This window comes from Ursus arctos, unplaced genomic scaffold, assembly GCF_023065955.2.
Source record: "Ursus arctos isolate Adak ecotype North America unplaced genomic scaffold, UrsArc2.0 scaffold_2, whole genome shotgun sequence".
Classification (NCBI taxonomy): domain Eukaryota; kingdom Metazoa; phylum Chordata; class Mammalia; order Carnivora; family Ursidae; genus Ursus; species Ursus arctos.
This window is the reverse complement of record NW_026622874.1, coordinates 83,210,772-83,230,354: the sequence shown is the minus strand read 5'-3', so window position 1 is coordinate 83,230,354 and position 19,583 is coordinate 83,210,772. Positions and strand designations below refer to the sequence as shown.

At 51.3% G+C, this 19,583-nt stretch overlaps 2 protein-coding genes across 2 annotated transcripts in view; one reads left to right on the top strand and one right to left on the bottom strand.

Annotated features, from left to right (window-relative positions):
• COG7 (component of oligomeric golgi complex 7) overlaps positions 1-13,197 on the top strand; it is a 75,351-nt gene extending 62,154 nt beyond the window's left edge. The window contains exons 14-17 of the mRNA XM_026515603.4: positions 798-881; positions 4,276-4,390; positions 9,867-10,010; positions 12,766-13,197. Of these exons, the coding sequence (XP_026371388.1) occupies positions 798-881; positions 4,276-4,390; positions 9,867-10,010; positions 12,766-12,932 (510 nt within the window). The 3' untranslated portion in view covers positions 12,933-13,197. The remainder of the gene's footprint in view (positions 1-797; positions 882-4,275; positions 4,391-9,866; positions 10,011-12,765) is intronic.
• A 4,548-nt stretch (positions 13,198-17,745) lies between these two features.
• Positions 17,746-19,583, bottom strand: part of SCNN1B (sodium channel epithelial 1 subunit beta) — a 53,437-nt gene continuing 51,599 nt past the window's right edge. The window contains exons 12-13 of the mRNA XM_026515602.4: positions 19,028-19,103; positions 17,746-18,768 (exon numbers count right to left, since the gene is read on the bottom strand). Coding sequence (XP_026371387.1) covers positions 18,388-18,768; positions 19,028-19,103 — 457 coding nt within the window. The 3' untranslated portion in view covers positions 17,746-18,387. The remainder of the gene's footprint in view (positions 18,769-19,027; positions 19,104-19,583) is intronic.

The window sequence follows — 19,583 nt, the reverse complement described above, 5'->3', positions numbered from 1 at the left end:
ACCCCAGGATCATGACCTGAGCCGAAGGCAGACTCTTAACTGACTGAGCCACCCAGGCGTCCTGACATTCCTATTTTAAATGTTGGAAGGCAGAGTATCTCCCAAGACAGAGGGATCGCAGAGAGGACAAAGGGGCAGCTGGTGGGGTTTGGAGGTTCCTTCCCATCTCTTTCCCTCTGAGCTCTCAGTTGAGAAATAGATCCAGAAGGCAGATAGAAATAAAAGCAGTAAAGTAGTATGGGTGAATATGAAAGTAGTACGGATGAACGTGGTTTAGATATTTCTGCAGCCAGAAAGGGCTTCCCAGTGCTCCCTCCCAAGATAGGGGTTTACGTGAGGTCTCTGTGGAGGATTTGGGGCAGTCCTACTCTCTTCAGAGTGCTGAAGACCCAGGACTTAGTGGGGCTGGCTGCACCCAGGAGCTCTTAACCCGGTGTGCCCACCCGAGCAGAGAAACTCAGACCACAGGGTATCCAGCTCTTCGCTTCATAGTCTGAGCAGGAGCAATAGACGGGATCCGTTCACACCAAACAGTTCTGTTGAGAAGGCGGGAGCTCCCGTTTGATGGGTCTGCGGGAATGTGGAGGGAGAGGGGATGATTTTCTCGGTAGCAGGCTTCAGGGTGATGACTTGAAGAGCAATCCCTGGTCTGTGGAATAGTCACGATTTCCAGAGCCATCTCTGAGCAAAGATACCTCTAGGAAGGCTGTATTTTTCGAGTATTTTCCCGTGTGGGGTGCTTTCCTGGGCCTCCTGGCTTCTGTGGCCTTGATCGCTTTCTCTCCTTCCCGCCCTAGAGCTGGAACACGGCAGGCATTGGCGAGACCCTGACCGACGACCTGCCCACCTTCAGCCTCACGCCTCTGGAGTACATCAGCAATGTAAGAGCTTCTGGGTGCTTTTCTCCGGGGCAGTTGTAGCCTTGCAGACACTGCCTTGTCTTTGGATTCTGGCCCTTCGGGGAAAGTAATCATTACCATGTTGGTGCGGCCTGAACCTTTGCTTTTGGGTAGTTTCCTTCCATGTCCAGGACTTAAGGAAAGGCTTATTCAATCAGCTGACAAAACACAATCTGAGTTCAAAACCTAACACGTCCGTAGCCCTCTCCCTCTCTTCCGATGGGAGGTGTGGCCGGTACCTAAGGGCATCCCAGCGTGAGTGCACGTAGGAGATTCTGACTTGGGAGGGCAGGAAGCAGGCAGCCAAATTCTTCTCTACGACTTTTCAGAGGAACGGTGTGTATGCAGTTCTGAATTCAAATTCAGCGAACGTTTTAGTGACTCCTGCTCTGCACCAGGCCCTGCGTGGAGTGCTTTCACATGTAATTTCACAGCAGGCAAGAAATCTCTTAAGAATTGTAGTTCTAGAGGCTCCATGTTAACAAAGAACAGAATAAACCCTATGGGGGAGCAGGGCACCTGGAGTCCTTTCCTCCTTCTCTGCTCACCCCTGCGAGTCGACAGTCCCCTGCACTGTCGCTCCTTCCTGCAGTCTAGCTCGCCTGCTCTTAAGCACCAGGCAGGAGCAATGTACTGCAGGCACGGGTACCTCCCGTTGCGGGAGATTTCGGGCATTCTCTGGGGGGACTCTGAGATAAGCAATTTCTTCTGCCTAAGGCTGTCACTTTAGAGCCCACTGCTTCGTAAGTTATGACTCTATTATAAGAGAAACAAAGGAATTTTAACAGTAACTATTGGACAGTCGGGAGTGTCTGGTGATCCCATTGGCAGTGGCATGAGGGATGGCATTGTTCTCTCTGTTCTTTGGGAGCAGTGTGGAATTCGAAATGGCAATCACTTTCCTCCTGTTTCCCGGGGCATTACCTCATACACCTGTACTGATGAAACTATTAAGATGTGGGTTGGTTCTTACAACCAAGGGGAATCATCTTATTTTAAAACTGAGACACTATGTGTTACAGTCTAAGTGGATTGAGGAAATGATGTTGCTGGAAGGGACTTGAGAAGTTATTGAATGATTTTACAGTTGAGGAAATGGAGATGTTGGAGGAATAGGGGGGGCCCAGTTTTGTTTCCAGGCCAGGGCCCTTTTCCACCTGCCGTGACCCCCCATGAGTTAAGGATTGTACCTGGGGGCTGAGGACCTGAACTCAGGGAATGAGCACTTACAGGATACACACTGTGTTCAAGGACAGTGCAAGGCTTTTTCAGTGCCGTGACATCGTGCGTGGTCTACACAGGATGTTTTCTTGACAACAACATGAGCTGGTTGGCGGTAGCATTTCACGGGCAGGCAATGAGGTTCTGGGCAATGCGAGAGGGGCCGTTTTTTCCGCGGCCGCTCTGTTAGGATGCCAGGCACTTTATGTGTGTGTCACACAGCATTAATTTCATCCTTAGCACAGCCCTTTGAAGTAAGTATGAGATCATCCTCCTGTCAGAGATGATGGCACCAGGAAGGTCACACAGCAGTAGAGCCAGAACTCAAACCCAAGTCCATCTGGCCACAAAGCTCTTCATTTTTCCTGTGTCACTGAGCTTACCCAAACCGGCCATCAAGGAGAATTTACCGAATATGTGGGAATAGTAGGCAGATATCCTCAGGTGCGCTTTTAAGCATCCCTTTCCACATTGCCGAAAGTTGAATGTGGACAGAACTCTCGAGGGAGACCTGGAGTCGTGGAACTTGTCTAGAAACCACAGCATTCTGCACAAACTCAACCAGCCAGTTGAAATTCGAGATGTCAGATTATTGAAATTTTGCACCTAAATGACACTTTGCCTCATCTGCGAATGCCATCCTAACAGAGCTGCATGGGCATTACAGAGGGGCGCAATAGGAGAAAATGCTTGGAAAAATGAAGAACAACGTAGATGCAAGGTATATTGGTCCTGACGCTTCATTGCAGGTAAAACTAGGTGTGTGGATTTAGCCAGAAGGTTATGGCCCCAGATATGAAAGCTGTACCAAACACAGGAGTGTGCCCAGGGTCCTTGCACATAGTAGGTGTTCAGGAATTAGAATGGAGAGATCCTGAGCCCAGAACCCAGCATCCTTTTCTTCCTCCAGCCTTCTGGGAAAATGATGCGTTCGTTGCCATTTTCAAGCTGCAGTGTATGGTGGCAGTTGTTACTAGTGAGGAAAATGGCCCATGTGCCTAATTTGACTAAGAGGTTATACTGAGTAAGTGCAAAGAAAAAATCCTGGTTTAATTTATCTTACCATCCGTGTGCTTCCTTAAAAGGAGAGCAGACTAACCCTATTTCGTTAGCATGATGGACCAGAGGATGTTGGGACTTTCCTACAGTCAGCCCACATTCAGTGTTTGGAAATGTTTGGAATCTCCCTCTGGGCTGGGAGCTTTTGGGGAGTCTGCCACCATGTAGGTGTGTGTGAGGCCAAGAGGGGAAGATCTTACTTGGATAATCCTTGGACTTTTAGTTTACAGAATCAGTATCAACTCTAAGTTTAAACGTATAGAATAATAAGAACCAAAACAACAACAACAGGCTCAAAGACCTTTTTTTAACAAAAACAAAAACAAAAGCAATATATTGTCATAGTCTGAAAATCAACCTTATTTTAAAGCAAAAACATGTACTTACCTTAAAACACAAAACAGGAGTTTTAATAGAAATTGGCATCTGAAATATACCCGTGATGACAGTCCTGCGCATCCGACAAACACGTGACAAACGTTGTAGTATTTGTGGGCTCATCCCAAATGTCTTGTAATCTCGTCTTTCGTGATTCCCCACCAGCCAAGAAGGCATTGTCTGTCTTTATTTCTAGAGTTTGTATTATGAAAACAGTACAGTTTTCCCTCCAAATTAATTTATAATTATAAATGGCGTTTCTTCCCAACAAAATTCGTTGCTTCTCTTAGTTAGATCACTTCTAAAGGCGAGACCCACAGCCAAGTTCAGAAGACAGCATTCGGATTCTTGCTTGGCCGTGCACCTGTTGACAGCATCTTCGTGGTTTTGCATCCATGAATAGTCATAATTTATATTTATTTGCACAATTGCTTGTTGGTGTCCATGACCTCACCTGAGGTAGAGATTGCCTTGAGTGCATTCCAGGAGTAGTGGGGCCATTACCGTGCGGATGAGTCTGCGATGTACATGCACATCGCCATTGATTTTTGTAAGGTCCCGTCATGGCAGTATTAGCACATGCTGGAAAGATCAGAGTTGCGGTTGCCCCAGGCCTTGTGCTTTTTTGTCTGTCCCGCTTGCCTTCACACGAACGTATTGCAGAAATAATGACCTGTATGTGGCAATGTAGGGCTGAAAGTGCTTTCTTCTGTTTCAGATCGGGCAGTATATCATGTCCCTCCCCCTGAATCTTGAGCCTTTTGTGACTCAGGAGGACTCTGCCTTGGAGCTGGCCCTGCACGCTGGGAAGCTGCCCTTTCCTCCTGAGCAAGGTGAGAGAGGCCTGCCTGAGAGCCTGGAGGGGGCTCGCTGTAGCCCTGTGCAAACGTGGGGTCCACCTGTTATATCCTCTGAAGAACTTCTGCAGGGCAGAGTGGATTAGGGAAGGGGCGTCCTGCCTGTCTCACTGTGTGCGGAGCGTCACTGGGGAGAAACTCCACCAGTGCCCCTCAGCTGGGGAGGCAGGGGCAGGAGGGCCCAGGGTCACACATACTCACTGGAGCTGGAAGCGAGCTCTCGGGGCAAGGGTCCCACCGGGCGAGTGTGAGTCCCCTCTCTGTGGACTACATGCCGAGTAAAGCGGCACCCCTAAGAACAGTTTTGCTCGTTAGGACAAACATAAACTCTTCACCATAGAGGTGACATTTCCTGTCCACATGCCTCTGGCCATAGCTTGTTCCCAGCTCTCCCAAGGCTCCTGGATCTCTAAACTGACAAGGTGAAAATACAGTAATTAAAACTATTCCTTTTTCCCATTATCTGGGCCCTGACAGGTTTGAACAGGAACCACATACTTTCTGATAAAAAATCCTCTTATTCCTAATATGGGATATTATAGGCCTCCCTTTGTAAGGCTGAGCAAACAGAAAAATCACGTGGTTTAGAAAAGATTTCAGAAGCTTACGAGAAGGTACCACATTGAGAATAAAATCACATCAAAAAGTGAAAAATAGAGGGATGCTAAAAGGCATCCCATGTAATCATTCAAACAAGAAGAAAGCTGGACAATGACGTTGCATCAGAGCGAAAGATAACGAATGGGGCCAAAGAGACTCGTTACGTTGATAAAAGGCAGATCCCACGGTGAGCCTGTGACAGGAACACTCGCATGTCAGATAACGCAGCACTGCGGGGTATGAACGGGAAGCTGCCAGACATAGAATGAGAGGTTTTTTGTTGTTTTTTTTTGGCTAGATCATCCAAACATATTTTATTACATTTGATAAGCATTTGAAATCCAAGTTGTAATTAAAGCTGGATTACTGCTTTTGTTTTTAAATGTAAAATAAAAATCAATTTTATATTTAGGTATATATTACATTTTATTGGTTATGTTGTCCGTATGACAAAAGTTTTTATTATTAGGATATATGAACTATAAAAATTGAAATTAAAATAAACTGAAATATGGAAAATTAAACAAAACTAAATACGGAAATTACACAAAAGGAAAGTGATTTATTGATATATTTTTTGCCAACTTGGTTATCCTATCCCATTAAACTGTTTGGTGTTGTAATCCTAAAATTTTATAATTTTGAGAGGCAGAACATCGTGCACCTCTCTTTTAGGCTTTGACAAATCAAAAAGGAAAATTAATGAGGATAAAAGAGGAATTGTTCGGTATAATCAACGCACTTGATCGAATCAATATATTGGGCTTTTTATCCCACAGAGAATAGGCATGGTTGTCAAATTTCCATAAATCATTTGTGAAGATGATACAAATAAAATCTCTGTGAGTTTCATAGGGTTATACGCATTAAGGGAACTCATAATTTTTGGAAGAAAGGATAAGTCTCTACAAATTTCCCATTTAGCATGTAAAGCCTGCTAAGCTACAGTACGAGTGAATAGGAACTCAGGGGGTAGGGAAGGGAAGACTCTTTGAAATGAAAGCCAGAAACTAAAGGAAATTGAAAGATGAATATGACAGACTGGAACAAAATAGCAACACGGCTGATAGGTGGTAGTTAATATTCTTGTTTTATTGAGGTGCCCACAAATCAGTAAGAAAAAGACGACACCCCATGGAAAAATAAGTAAATAACATGAAGGCATTCAAATAACCTTAAAAACAGGAAGAAATGTGTAACTTTAGTAATCCTCAAATGGCTCCAAAGCAAAGTAGTATATGCCTTTTTTTTTTTTTTTTTTTTTTTAAAATAGGCTCCACACCCATCGTGGAGCCCAGCACAGGGCTTGAACTCATGACCCTGAGATCAAGAGTCATACGCTTAACTGCCGGAGCCACCGAGCCGCCCTGACCGTATGCCATTTTATAACCTATCACACTGACTATATGGAAAATATATACAGATTTATATATATATATACACATATATGTATGTTTACACTTAATATTGGCAAGCACAGAGGAAAGCAGCTTAAATTATACAGTTTGGATTTTTGGAGTTTGACGCACATGTGCACACGCACACACATGCCTGCACGCACACACATGCACACACGTGCACACACACTCATGCCTGCACACAGACACACGCACACCCGGGGCGTGAGACCAGTACAATGGAGTCCCAGATACTCCTCGTCTGGCTTCCAGAATGGCTTCTTGTTTCTTATGTTCCTCTCATTTTTTTCGAGAGTATTTAAGTCAAATCCCAGGCATCATATTATTCCACAAAAAAATAACACCATCACGTGTCCAAGAGTTGGACACCCAACTGACTGAGCCAGCCAGGCTCCCCATCAGGTATCTCTTATCGATGCGGATTATGTTCAAATTCAAATTCTTGGGCAAGAAGACGGTCTGTGTGTGTCTGTTACAGCACACCAGGGAGAGCGTAAAGCCTATTGTCCCACTACTAATAAATACATGCAGGTTTAAACTGCCATTGTTTTCAGTCATTCATTCACTTGCAAAAGTGTTAGTTGCTTACTCTGTGCTGGGCCGTTGCTTTGGGCATTGTCAGAAGGGAAAACTTCCAGCCATAAAGTAATATTGTAATGGTGGAAAGCAACAAGCCCATCTAGGTGTTTCCTTTTTTTTTTTTTTTTTTAACCCCCTCCCTTTCAACATCATATTATGAAAAATTTCAAACATACAGAAAATTGGGAAGAATTACCCAGGGGATTTCTAGCATGTTAACATTTGCCTATTTTAAGAATTAGATGGTGAGCGGCCAGTAGGAACTTTGGGACTTAGATAAATGGCTTTTCTTAAGCAGTGTGATTAGAAGGGAGTTTTAAAAATCTTTGCGAGTCTTTTTCCCACAAGGAAATGGAATGTTGAGGAACTTTGAAGTGATGTGTCCAGAGGTCACCCACACAGCGGGTGTGACAGCAGGGGCATTTGCAGGAAAACTGCGATCTCTTTGCCTACCACGTCCCCTCCCTCGGTGGGGTGCTGAGTTTGGGCCTCAGTGGTGCGGGGTCCCCCGGGGGTGGCTAGCACCTGCTGGATGCAGGGCGGAGGTGCTGCCTAGGTGTGGTGCTGGGCCCTGTGGAGGCTCCCTTCTCTGTGGCTGGGGTTACGGGCAGAGGGGGCAGCCTGGTGGACCCTGGCACAGAGTGGCCCTGTGGGGAGGCACAGGAAGGTTGGGGCGAGACCATTCCCACAATCAGACGCAAAAGCTGAGCCCCACACTTCATCTTCCTGGCCTTTCAACACCCCTCCTTCTTGAGATTTCTTTTCTCTCCTGCATTTTGTGTAGTTTGCTCCCATCTCTTGCTTCTTGTCCTCGCCCTCTGACTAATTATTCCTGGCTGCTTAAAAACCCCCCGGAGCCCCTGGAACCTACGAATGAGATCCAGCTCCTCCCTGGCCTGGGGTTGGAGACCCTTCTTAATCCCACCCAGTCAAGGCGCACAGCCCCGTCTCCTGCCCCCACGTGCTGTCACTCCAGCCACTCAGAAGGATTTTTTTTTTCTTAATTTTCAAAAATTAAGAACTTTTCTGAGTAAGAATCTCCTGCCCGGAGAGTCCGGCTAGCGTCCATGGCACGGTTGTCCGGTGCACCTCTCTCTGCAGATCTGTGTGCACATGTACATCGGAAGCAGGACCGTCTCCCACATGCCCTGTTTTTTCTGGGTGCTTCTGTAAACCAGTGTTTGTGCTGTCTGCCGGACTGCCCTTTCTCCTCCTGTGTGTCCGGCAAACTGTCCCTCGTGCTCGGGAAGCCCGGGTAAGAGCTCCCGCTTCTGGGCTCCTGTCAGTCTTTGGTGATGCCCTGGCTGCAGCACTGATGTGGCCATGTGGAGGGGCCTTGTCTGTCCCCCAGCCGGAGGGTGCCGTTAGGGTAGGACCTCCCAGACCGGCACTGGCACCGGTGCCCAGGGCAGCGCGGACCCGGCAGGGCCTTGGTAGATGGGACTCGTGCGGTTAACAAGCAAGTGCCCACCGCCCTCGGTCCCCCACCCTGCAGTGCCACCCCAGCCTCAGCCCCTTGCTCACTGTCCTGTTCCTTTCATCCCGCCTCCTGCCGTCTGCTTTCACTTCTGTCTGACAGCCCTTGAGGCTGGGGGTTTTGTGCTCCGGCCTGGTACGTTCATCTTTTTCTGGGCCAAGGTCTCGGGGAAGGAGGTTTATCCCCCGGACCAGCCGCCCTGCCTGGCCGCATTTCTGGGCACTGGACCGCCAGGTCAGTGGTCCATTTCCAGGGTGGAGGCCCTAGACTACGCGTTCTTAGCCTTGGGCTCAGTTATGTTCATCCTGTTTTTGGTTTTTAACTTTCTAGTTTGTGTTTGTTGTACAGATGCTACATGTAAAACAAGGTCACAATTTTAAAAAGAATAAATGGTGGCATCCCATCGTTGAACACGATGGATTTCCATTGCGCCTGTGCGGACGGTATTTGCCGTGTAGCTGTGTGTTGGATGATGATGATTGGTAGTGCTAGAGTAGCATTTTGCTTGTTTCCTCTTAAATGCATTCTTTTTCACTGCTCATCCCCATACTTTTGTTGTTGTTTTAATGTCAGGCGACTCCCTTGCCCCCAGAGTTCAAGGCCTGTCTGGCCAGGATGGCGGCCCCATCTCCCTGCATCACCCCGCCCCAGCCTGACTGGCTCTCGCAACCTTGCTGGGGACCTACAGTCATTGCTTATTTGCTCCGACATGGGTCCCCATGATTCTCAGGGCACCCTCTGCGACCCAGCCCTGATCCCCCAGTCCTGCTCTGTATACGGACTCCTCCCCCCCACAGGTGATGTGACACTGAGAGTTACCATGCATGCGGCACTAAGAGTGTGTCACACGCTTCATGCTTGAGGCCCAGGCCGAGGCCTCCCATGGTTCCCACTGCAGCCCTGCAGAGTCGGGCTCTGAGAGGCCGGGTAGCACCCAGCTTGTCCATGGTGGGTGGCCCTGGGCTGGGTTTCACTTCTGACGTGCAGCTTGGGTGTTGACCATTACCATCTGTCTGTCCCCTGTAGGCTGTGCCAGCTTGCCCACCTTCTCAGCTGGCATGGGCCGCCTGCCCTCTCATGGGGTCCCCTCCTGCCCTCCCTCCCAGGCTACGAATCCCCCTGCTTTGGGCACGCAGAGATCGCTCTCCCTCACCTGACTGCCTCCACTCCTGAATCCTTGTCGTACTCCATCGATACCAGTTGGCCTATGGCGTGATTGTTCTCTGTCTCTGTGTTGCCCACCAGGACCTTGGCTCCCTGGCGTGTGTGGGCATACGGCACCCGTCATGGGCCTGGCCGCCTGAAGGGTAAAAGCTGCTGGAGGTGGGATTTTCCTGAGCACATTTGTTGTCTCTGGTTACCTTCTCTCCCTTTCCAGGGGATGAATTGCCTGAGCTGGACAACATGGCTGACAACTGGCTAGGCTCCATCGCCAGAGCCACGATGCAGACCTACTGTGACGTGATCCTGCAGATCCCCGAGCTGACCCCGCACTCCACCAAGCAGCTGGCCACCGACATCGGTGGGTGCCCCAGGACAGGCGGTGGTAGGGACGGCTGTGGCCCATTGCATCTGTCGGTGCCCCCCACCCTCCAGCTCTGGGCGTGGCTACGGAGCTTGTTAAACATGCAGATTCTCTAGGCCTCGCCCCCAGAGATTCTGACCTGGAAGTTCGGGTTGAAGGCTGGACATCTGTATTTTGAAAAACATCTTGGGGGATTCCGATTGGCTGCCGCAGCCGAGAGCCACTAAGGGGGGCTTCCATGAGGTGGGTTGAAGTGCATGATACAGACTCGCCTTTGCTGCCTTGCCTTCTGCATCTGTATAACCACCCGAACCAACGCTGATTAAGCTGCCACAGTGCACCAGGTATGCCAGGCACTGAGCCAAGCCCTCGTACCCACATCTTAGGCCACCTTCAGAGCCCCTGTGAGGTTGGTGCATGATGGAGGTCCCCCCCACCCCCATGCTGGTAAGGACACGGAGGCCCAGGGTAGCTGAATAACAAGGCCACACATGGTAACTGCGTGCCTCCCAGGTCAGAGGGCTGCGTGCCCACCTGCTCCTGCCGGCACCCGCCCCACTGATGGGGCTCTGAAGTTGTGGGTGCTGTGGGCAGGTGGCAGGGGAGTCTCCCCAGTGTCTTGGTATCATTCTATTGACCTGCCTGCTCTTTACCTGAAGCAGCTCTTGAGGTGACCAGGGGAGAAGGTGGTAGGAGCCTCAGAAATCAGCTCCCTGGGGACCCAAACAGCTCTGTGACCTGGACGACCACAGGGCCAAACCAGGCTTTTATTTTGCTGCAGAAGAAATAGAAGTGAGGTGCTTTCCTCCAGGCCTCAGGACCACTAGTGACGGAGCCAGGCCTGGAATCCAGGGGTCCTGACTTCACTCCACAGTCAGCTCTCAGCAGTCACAGAGGAAAGCCAGCTTTTCACCACGTCACTGGGCCATGTTCAGGGAGGAAGAATGAGGAGATTCGGGGCTCAGAGGTGGTGTCTGTTAGTATAGGCAGGAGCACTGAGGACAGAACCAATCGGAAGGAGCAAGATGAGGGCATTGCCCTTAGATTCCGGTTGTCCATATTATTTCTCCCTCTCTGTTCAGCTCCCCCTGAACATCCAGTCCCCGTTCAGCACTGACCGAGCAGCCGTTATGTGCCAGCCATGGCCCTTGGAGCTTTAGCCGGTCCCTGGGCTTACTGATCTTCCACGGTGGGGAGTGTGGCCAGGAGCGGGGAAGGTGCCAGGTGGTCACACCATAGAGAGTGGGGAGGTTGTTGCCACCTTAATGACAAATGAAACATTAAAACAAAACCCAAAAGCACTGTGCTAGCCAAACAGAAAATGTCATAGAAGACCGTGGGCTGTCAGTTTGCAGCTCCCAGCTCCTAGTTGAGCAAAGCTCAGTTTTATGGATAAACCCGTGCAGGCGACAAGTGCCTGGCCACCTGCTGGCACCCTTCCTGGGAAGCCATTCAGCCTGAGTTGGACGTGAGTCAGCCAGCCCGCCAGGGCAGAGTAGGCACCTCCTGTGGGCCCTGCCCTGAGCCGGGCCTCCAGAAGACACGAGGGAAGATGCCAGCCTTGTCCGGAGCCACAGTGCCATCTGCCAGGAGAGATTAACTGGGCCGTGGACAGAGGTCAGCAGGGGCCTGCTGTGGGGCACCGTCTGCCGCCCTTGAGGGCAGGATGAAGGCGGAGCCAGAGGATGCTGTGGAGCGTTCCCCTCAGGTCTGGCTTGGACCTGCCCAGGAAGGAGGAAGTCAGGGCAACACTCATTTATCACCTGTGACACATCGGGTGCTCCCGTGGCCTTTGGCCCATTTCATCCTCTTGACAATGCAGCATCAACGGACGGACGCAGGGACTCAGAGAGGAGGGGTTCACCAAGTCCACCCTGACCTTGGACACCAGTTTTCGCCTTCTGTACTCTGCCGGTGTCGCCCAGGCTTGCCTGGTGGCTAGAGTCGTGGGGCTGACAGGGTCACCTGAACCCTCTCTCGGAGATTCTCACCGATGTGGTCTGGGGTGGGCTCGGGAATCTGTGTCTAACTAGGACCCCAAGGGGTGAAATGGGAAATGTGGGGACCTGCTCAAACACCGTCCTTGTCTTCATGGGGGGGTTGTGCTGGGAGGTCTTAGCTGCTGCTCATGTAAGCCCATGTGTCCCCTGACTCCTTGCAGTCTCCACGTGGTCAGTGGGGCCCACTGGGGAGTGTGGCCAATAACTCAGGAGTCCCAGTGTAGAGCTTTGGGTGGGGTGAGCTGGTCCAGCTGCAGAGCTGAGTGTGCAGTGGGTGGTGGGGGACGGCTAGTCCTTTATTCAATTAGAATTCCTAGATTTGGGCCAAGCTGACAGGTGTTTCTTTTTCTGTCTTTCTTTTTTTTAGATTTTGTTTATTAATTAATTAATTAATTTGAGAGAGAGAGAGCACGCATGTGAGCAGGGAGTAGGGGCAGAGGGAGAGGGAGAAAGAATCCCAGGCAGACTCTGTGCTGAGCGTGGAGTCTGATGCAGGGCTTGATCTCATGACCCTGAGATCATGACCTGAGCTGAAATCAAGAGTCAGACGCTCAGCCCGTTGAGCCACCCAGGTGCTCCCAAGCCAGTAGTAGGTTTAATCCTTTTGGAAAACCCCTCAGAGTAGAGCCCTGGCTGCTTGGGGCAGAACAGAAACCCGGCATTTTGGGGGCTCGGGGTGCATGTCTCTCTTTCTCTGTCGTGCTTGGTGCTCAGTCTGTTGAGCTGTGTCTGTCTGCTCCCTGTCCCTACAGACTACCTGATCAACGTGATGGATGCCCTGGGCCTGCAGCCATCCCGCACCCTTCAGAACATCGTGACACTCTTGAAGACCAAACCTGAGGATTACAGGCAAGTCAGCAAAGGCCTGCCCCGCCGCCTGGCCACCACAGTGGCTAACATGCGCAACGTGGACTACTGACCGCCCCCCCCACCCCCGCACCTGGTTGAGAAGAGGCCCAGGGCTGGGGCTCGGGGGGTCACAGCAGCTCTCCAGAATGGATTTGCTCAAAAATTCTGCCAGGGATTGGGCAGGATTCATTTCAAAAAGACTTGGTTTATTTGTATAATCGAAAAAAGGGGAGGGGTGTAAATTAGAGGCATATTATTTATTAGAGCAGAATTTTCAGATGATTTTTAAATGATCTGATCTTGAAAATGGAACTGATAAATACCGTGAAATGAAAGAAGGCTGTTTTCTTTCCTTTGCTCAGTGAATATTTGGGTGCCTCCCATGATCTGTGCTCCACGCACTGGGACATGGGCCCGGAAGGAGGGGGAGAATCACCAGAGAAACCAACAAAGAAGATGATGTCGGATGGTGGTATCAGGGTGGAGGGCAGCCCCTAGATCCACAGATCAGAGCTGTGCATGGCAGTGAGGGGCCAGTGTGGACCAGGCCCTGGGGCACGTCCAAGGTCAGCAGCATGGAAGTAGGAAATGAGGTCAGAGGGGAGTTGGGGGCCAGATCACAGACCAGCCTGTCAGCTGTGATGAGGACTTGGGCTTTTACTTTGTCTTATTTGAAAACTCACGGGATGATGTGGACTCTTACCAGGTTTTTTGCCAGTAGCTTCTCTATCTGTTAAGGTGAACAGAATAATGTAATTCGAGTGACTCAAGCAAATAGGAGTTGAGCTTTCTCCAGATGAAGAAGTCCCATGGTCCCAGCTGTGGGCACTGACTCAGTGGCTGGAGGAGTCAGGACCAGGACCCGCCTCCCTGTGATCTTGACCTTTTCCGCGTGTGCTGGCTGCTTCCTCCCGGTGGGGCGACTCTTGCAGCTGCAGGCATCACACGGCATTCGGGGGGACAAAGCAGAGGGGGCACCGTCCCCTCCACCCTGGAGGCAAAGGCCTCCCCAAAGGCCTCCGTGGCTTTCTCCTCGGTCTCCCTGGCCAGTTCTTGGTCACCAGGCATCCTCCCAGCTGCAAGCAAGGCTGGGAGCGTAGGGAACAGGACTGCCTCCAGCCAGGGTTCTCAACCTCTGCACTCCTATCGTCTTGGGCAGGATGGTTGTAGGACATTCAGCAGCATCCCTGACCTCTGTCCACTAGATGCTGGTGGCATTCCCCCGCTGGGACAGCCAGAAAATTGGGCAAGCCAGACCTTGCCCGAGGGCCAGACTCCCCTCCAGCATGGAAACCCTGGCATAGACCAGGCAGGATTTATTGCCTGGGCTGGGTGCACTGGTGCCATGAACAGGCTGGGTTTCCGTTAGCAACAGAGAAGGGGGGCGCACCCGTCTGTCAGAGTCCTTTATTGGAACTGATGTGTCGTGTGTTCCCGTTGCTGCGTAAGCCTTATTTCTCTCTCTGGTGCCTCTCAACGACCTCAGGGATTATCCCCATCTTATACACAAAGGAACTGAGGTGTGGCAGGTTTAGGGGCTTGCCTGGAGTCACTGGTGCCCATGGCACCCATGCTTCTGACCGCAGGGCTGGAGGCGAGCACACGACACCTAATCCCGGCCAGGACAGCCGGCTCATGCTGGCCCCCCAGAGTGGCACCGCAGCACCCATGGCCTCTCGGGAACCAGCCCCTGCAGGCTGCCGGGGCCAGTGTCATGCTGGCCCTGTCATCGAGGGGTTCCCACACGTTCTGTCCCCACATCCTTGGAACCAGTTTTGCTGACCCTGAAAGAACCCGCACCAAGAAAAATATTTTGGTTTCTCATGTGGTGAATCACGGACTGTCCCTGGCAGGGATTGAGCCTGGATCCTGTCTTGAAGAAGTGAGAGCTGGAAACCTGGAAGGCAGAATGTGCTATGGAAAGTGGAAACCTTTTTGGGGTGACCTTTGTGCCAGTGTCCAGGAGACCTGTCCGATTCCTGGCTTCGCCACCTCCCAACTGTGTGACCTTGGGGAAGTCGCCTCACCTCTCTGAGCCTAATTTCCTCTTGTGAAAACCAGGAGCCTAATCAGGGTTAGTTGAAGAGCTGGTGAGGTACAGCGGGGGTAAGGCAAATAACAAGTGTACAATGTTCATCTCTTGGTCTCCAGCGTCTGTAACCTACCTTTCCTTTTGCAGTAAAACATGGGCACTCCAGAATGCTATTTTCTGGGCAACCTGGGTCCTACCAGTCTAATTCTTCAGCCCTAACAGGCTCTAATGGCCCTAGGGTAGAAACAGGACAGAGCTCCTCTCTTCCGTATCTGGAGGGATGAGGGGAACCTGTCTGTCTGACTCAGAGCCTGCTTTCAGAGATCTTCACACTGGTCCTCAGTGTTCCTCTTACAGCAGGGATGGCAGCCAATGCTTCCTGTCAGCCTGGAACTGGTCTCACATGTCCACACGCAGCTTTGGGGGCAGAGAGCCCCCTTCCCACTCCTGCTTCAAGATGTCTCTGAACAGAACCTCTCAGAGTTCAGGATGAATGTGTGGGCCAGGCTGATTCAATGACCCTCATTCTCAGGGCTTTTGCTGGGACACTGTGAGGGAGGAGCTTTCTTCTCAATAGATGGTTGCTAAGCTGAGAGAATGGAGCCTGCAACTGTGAGGGGAAGAGCAGCACTAGGAGGGAACCTGTTAGAGAGGACACCAACATGGAAGAAAAGAAAGCCAGGAGCTGGAGAAATCACCAGATCTGGGTGAACCCCTGGATACAGCCCTACCTGAAATCCCTGGACTTTCATCACAAGAATCAGTAGATTCCCTTTTTTAGCTTAGAACAGCTGGAATTAGTGTGACCAAAGAGCGGGCAAAAGGAGCTTGAGAATAATCATTGCTCTGCCTGCCCCGAAGCTTCCGATGAGACCGTGGATGTGAAAGCTCCGGGCTTCTGTAAGGGACAGGTATTCTTATGACCACCAGCAGCAAGGGGATGAGGCTGGAGTTTTACCTTTGTCACTTACTGGAAGAATGATCTGGAGCATCTGACTTCACTTCTCTGAGTCTCAATTTACTTACCCTGAAGATGGGATGGTAATACTTCCCAGTCATTCTGAGAATTAATTGGAAAAAGACTTTCAAAGTACTTGGCCTGGTGCCTGGCGTGTGGTAAGTGTTTGATACAATGTAGCCATTGTTTGATAACAACAACAAATAATAATAGTGTGATGACAACTATCGCTAATAATAAAAGTAGTAGTCATGGGAGTTAGTGTGGTAACCACCAAGAGTGGGACTCCAGCCTGCAGACCCGCCTGGCCCCGAGCTGGGAAACCCTCTTCCCCCAGGCCCTCCCCACCAATCCCTCCCCATGCTGCCTTTGCCTGGAGTGGCACCAAGTCTGTGGCACCACCTTCCTCCACAGGTGCCACTGTGGGCACTTAATGGGAGGCCGCTTGTTTGCCTTCCCACCCAAGGACCCAGGTGTTCTCCACCGGCAGGGCTGGGCCCTCAGAGGTCCAGGCTGTACAGCCAGAGCTCCTTCTAGACCAGGGCAGGCACGTGGTCAGCTCTCTGTACCTGACAGGCCCCATTCTTTGGTAACAGCTCCCTGGTCTCTCTTTGGAGAGCCATCAGGGTTCCCATACTTAGCAATTAAAAATACAGGACACTCAGTTAAATTTGAATTTCAGAAAAACAACAAATGATTTTATTAGTATAATATGTCCCAAATATATATATATATATTTTTAAAGATTTTATTAATTTATTTAACAGAGATAGAGACAGCCAGCGAGAGAGGGAACACAAGCAGGGGGAGTGGGAGAGGAAGAAGCAGGCTCATAGTGGAGGAGCCTGATGTGGGGCTCGATCCCATAACGCCAGGATCACGCCCTGAGCTGAAGGCAGACGCTTAACGACTGCGCCACCCAGGCGCCCCCCAAATATATTTTTTAATTTTTAAAACATTTTTATTTCTTTAGAGAGAGCACGCAGGTATGCACAGACAGGGGAAGGGCAGAGGGAGAAGCAGAGAGAATCTGAAGCAGACTCCACACCGAGCATGGAGCCTCTCATGGGGCTGGATCTCACGACCCTGAGATCATGACCTGAGCCAAAATCAAGAGTAGGACACTTAACCGACAGAGCCACCCGGGCGCCCCTGTCCCAAATATTACGCAGATGTACTTATACTAAAAAAATCAATTCCTTGTTTACTGAAATCCATATTTAACTTGGGGGCCCGTATTTTACCTGGCAATCCTTGGAGCCATGTCCCCACCATGTGATTCTGCTGGGGGCCACCTGGCCTCAGGTATGGGCAGGGTCTGACCAATCCAAGCAGCCAGTCACACTGATTGGTTCAGAGATAAGTATGTGACCCAGTCAGTGACCAAGGAGAGTCAGCCCGTGAACTTGCTGAGACAACTGGGAAAGAGGTCTGTTCTAGCTGTTTGCTAGGGAGACACAGGGAGTTTGGACTCGCAGACGGCGTTTCATTGTGAGGGGAGCCTGCTTGGGAAACAGAGACCGAGAGACACCATTTGAGCTGCTTGAGATCTTTCACTTAAGCCAGCTTGAGCCGTACTCTCTTTCTCTCTATCCTTGTAACCCAAAGAAGTCCGGTGGATGGCACTGAATAAGTCGCAAGTCCACTGCTTCGGGGAACAACGCAAAAAGGACTTTAAAAATCACCTGCGTGTGGGGCGCCTGGGTGGCATAGTGGTTAAGCGTCTGCCTTCGGCTCAGGGCGTGATCCCGGCGTTATGGGATCGAGCCCCACATCAGGCTCCTCTGCTATGAGCCTGCTTCTTCCTCTCTCACTCCCCCTGCTTGTGTTCCCTCTCTCGCTGTCTCTATCTCTGTTGAATAAATTAAAAAAAAAAAAAAATCACCTGCATGGGAGCCTTTCTTTGGCCAGGCCCTCACTTTCAAGCCAGTACAGTTGCCCTCCAACTCCTGGAGATGCACCAGCGTATTCCAACTGCCCATCCGACAAAGAACAAAGCTCAGCTCTATGTGTTCTACTTTTATTTTCTAGAACAAAACACAGGTCACCTGGCAGCAGGTCCCCCCACCCCCCACCCCGCCCCTGGGCCTGATGCTCTTCCTGCTCTCCACAGTTGCTGCCCTCACTAAACCCATTCGCAGAGGTCAGCCAAGGTCAGGACGGCAAAGAGTCTGGGGGCAGACAGCACGGCATGCCCGGCTGTTTGTCTCTGGAGCAGACGGTGACTGGCACTCTCACTGGGACAGTGATGCAGGGTCTCTGGAGTCAGGCTGGAGACGTCCCAGCCAAGGATCAGGTCATGTTGGGGGTGTGGGCAGGAACCAAATGAGTACACATTTCCCACATCTGTACCCACAGCGTGACCCTACAGAGCCCTCGGCCTGGGACTGTCCAGGAGCTGCTGGTGTCTCTGTAGAGGAACACAGACTCTGGCCTCGGATACCCATTGTCCTCGCCCTTTGGAGAGAGCACCCTGAAGTGAAGCCCGGGGCCATGATCTCGGCTTCTTGGGTCTGAGTTTCAGGCTCCCCGGGTCTAGATGGCATCGCCCTCACTGTCAGACTCGATGACGTCCAGTGGTTGCAGACGGAGGGAGTCATAGTTGGGAGGTGGGGTGCCCGGGATGGGCAGGGTCTGCTCATCAGGGTAGGTCCCGGGCTCGGGGCCAGGCCTGGCCACATCGGGCTGGAAGCCAAAGTTGGTGTGAGCCTCCACGAGCTCAGCCACGGTGGGCGGTGGGCCAGCATAGCGAGCCTGGACCCGCTTCTGCCGCAGGCTCTTGGCAAAGGCCACCAGCTTGATGATGGTGATCCACACAAAATCGATGACAATCTCTCCGAATTCGATGAGGCACAGCACCGAGCCCCCCATCCAGAAGCCAAACTGGCCGCCCAGGTTTGAGAGCAGCCAAACGATCTGTGGGGAATAAGGGGTAGACAGCCTGGTGGGGGTGAGGGTCAGGCCACAGATTCCTGCCTTGAGCCCTACCTCACGGCTTTGTGGGAGGGGGGCCTGTTGGCCAGGAAGGGGGACAGGGTGGCCATCTCAACCCAGGGAAACCATGTGGGACTCAGGGACCCTCCTAATTCCCCTGTTGGGCTCCGGACCCTCCCCACCCTCAGGGTGCAGGGTGGAGGGACAGCAGGGCAGGAGTGTCAGGAATCCCCAGACTAACGTTATTGGCTGCCGACTCCTCAATGGTGCGATAGTTGAATTCTTGGAAGTAGATGTTGAGCTTGACAACTCCCTTCCTGTAGGAGCAGTAAGAAGGGCTGGTGCCCCCTTCCCAGGACACACACATACATACACACACACACACTCACAGGAAAGGCAGCCAAGGGGCTTCCCCAGTCCTCTGGCTTGAGCTTCTCACATGTCCACTCCCAGGAGGGGTGAGGTCCAAGCAAAAGCCCAAAGTGTGGCCCTCCCTGGCCCCTCTGGGCCTTGGGGCCACAAAGAGCATTTCTGCCCAGCATCCTTTCTGGGGGCCCCGAGGACTGGTTCTGAGCTCCCCTCTCCCACCTCTGGGGAGCCCAGCCCATACACAGTAGGCTCTGTATAAAGTCCTAAGCCTTGCTCCTTTATTACGGGACCTGGGGCACAGAGAGTTGGGCAAGTGGGCTTTCCCTTTGCACCCAATAGTCCTCAGAAAAGCTATGCTCTCTCACACCTCCAGTCTTCTGCCTGGACATCTTTGCCTCTTCTTATTTGAACAGTTCCTGCTCCTCCTT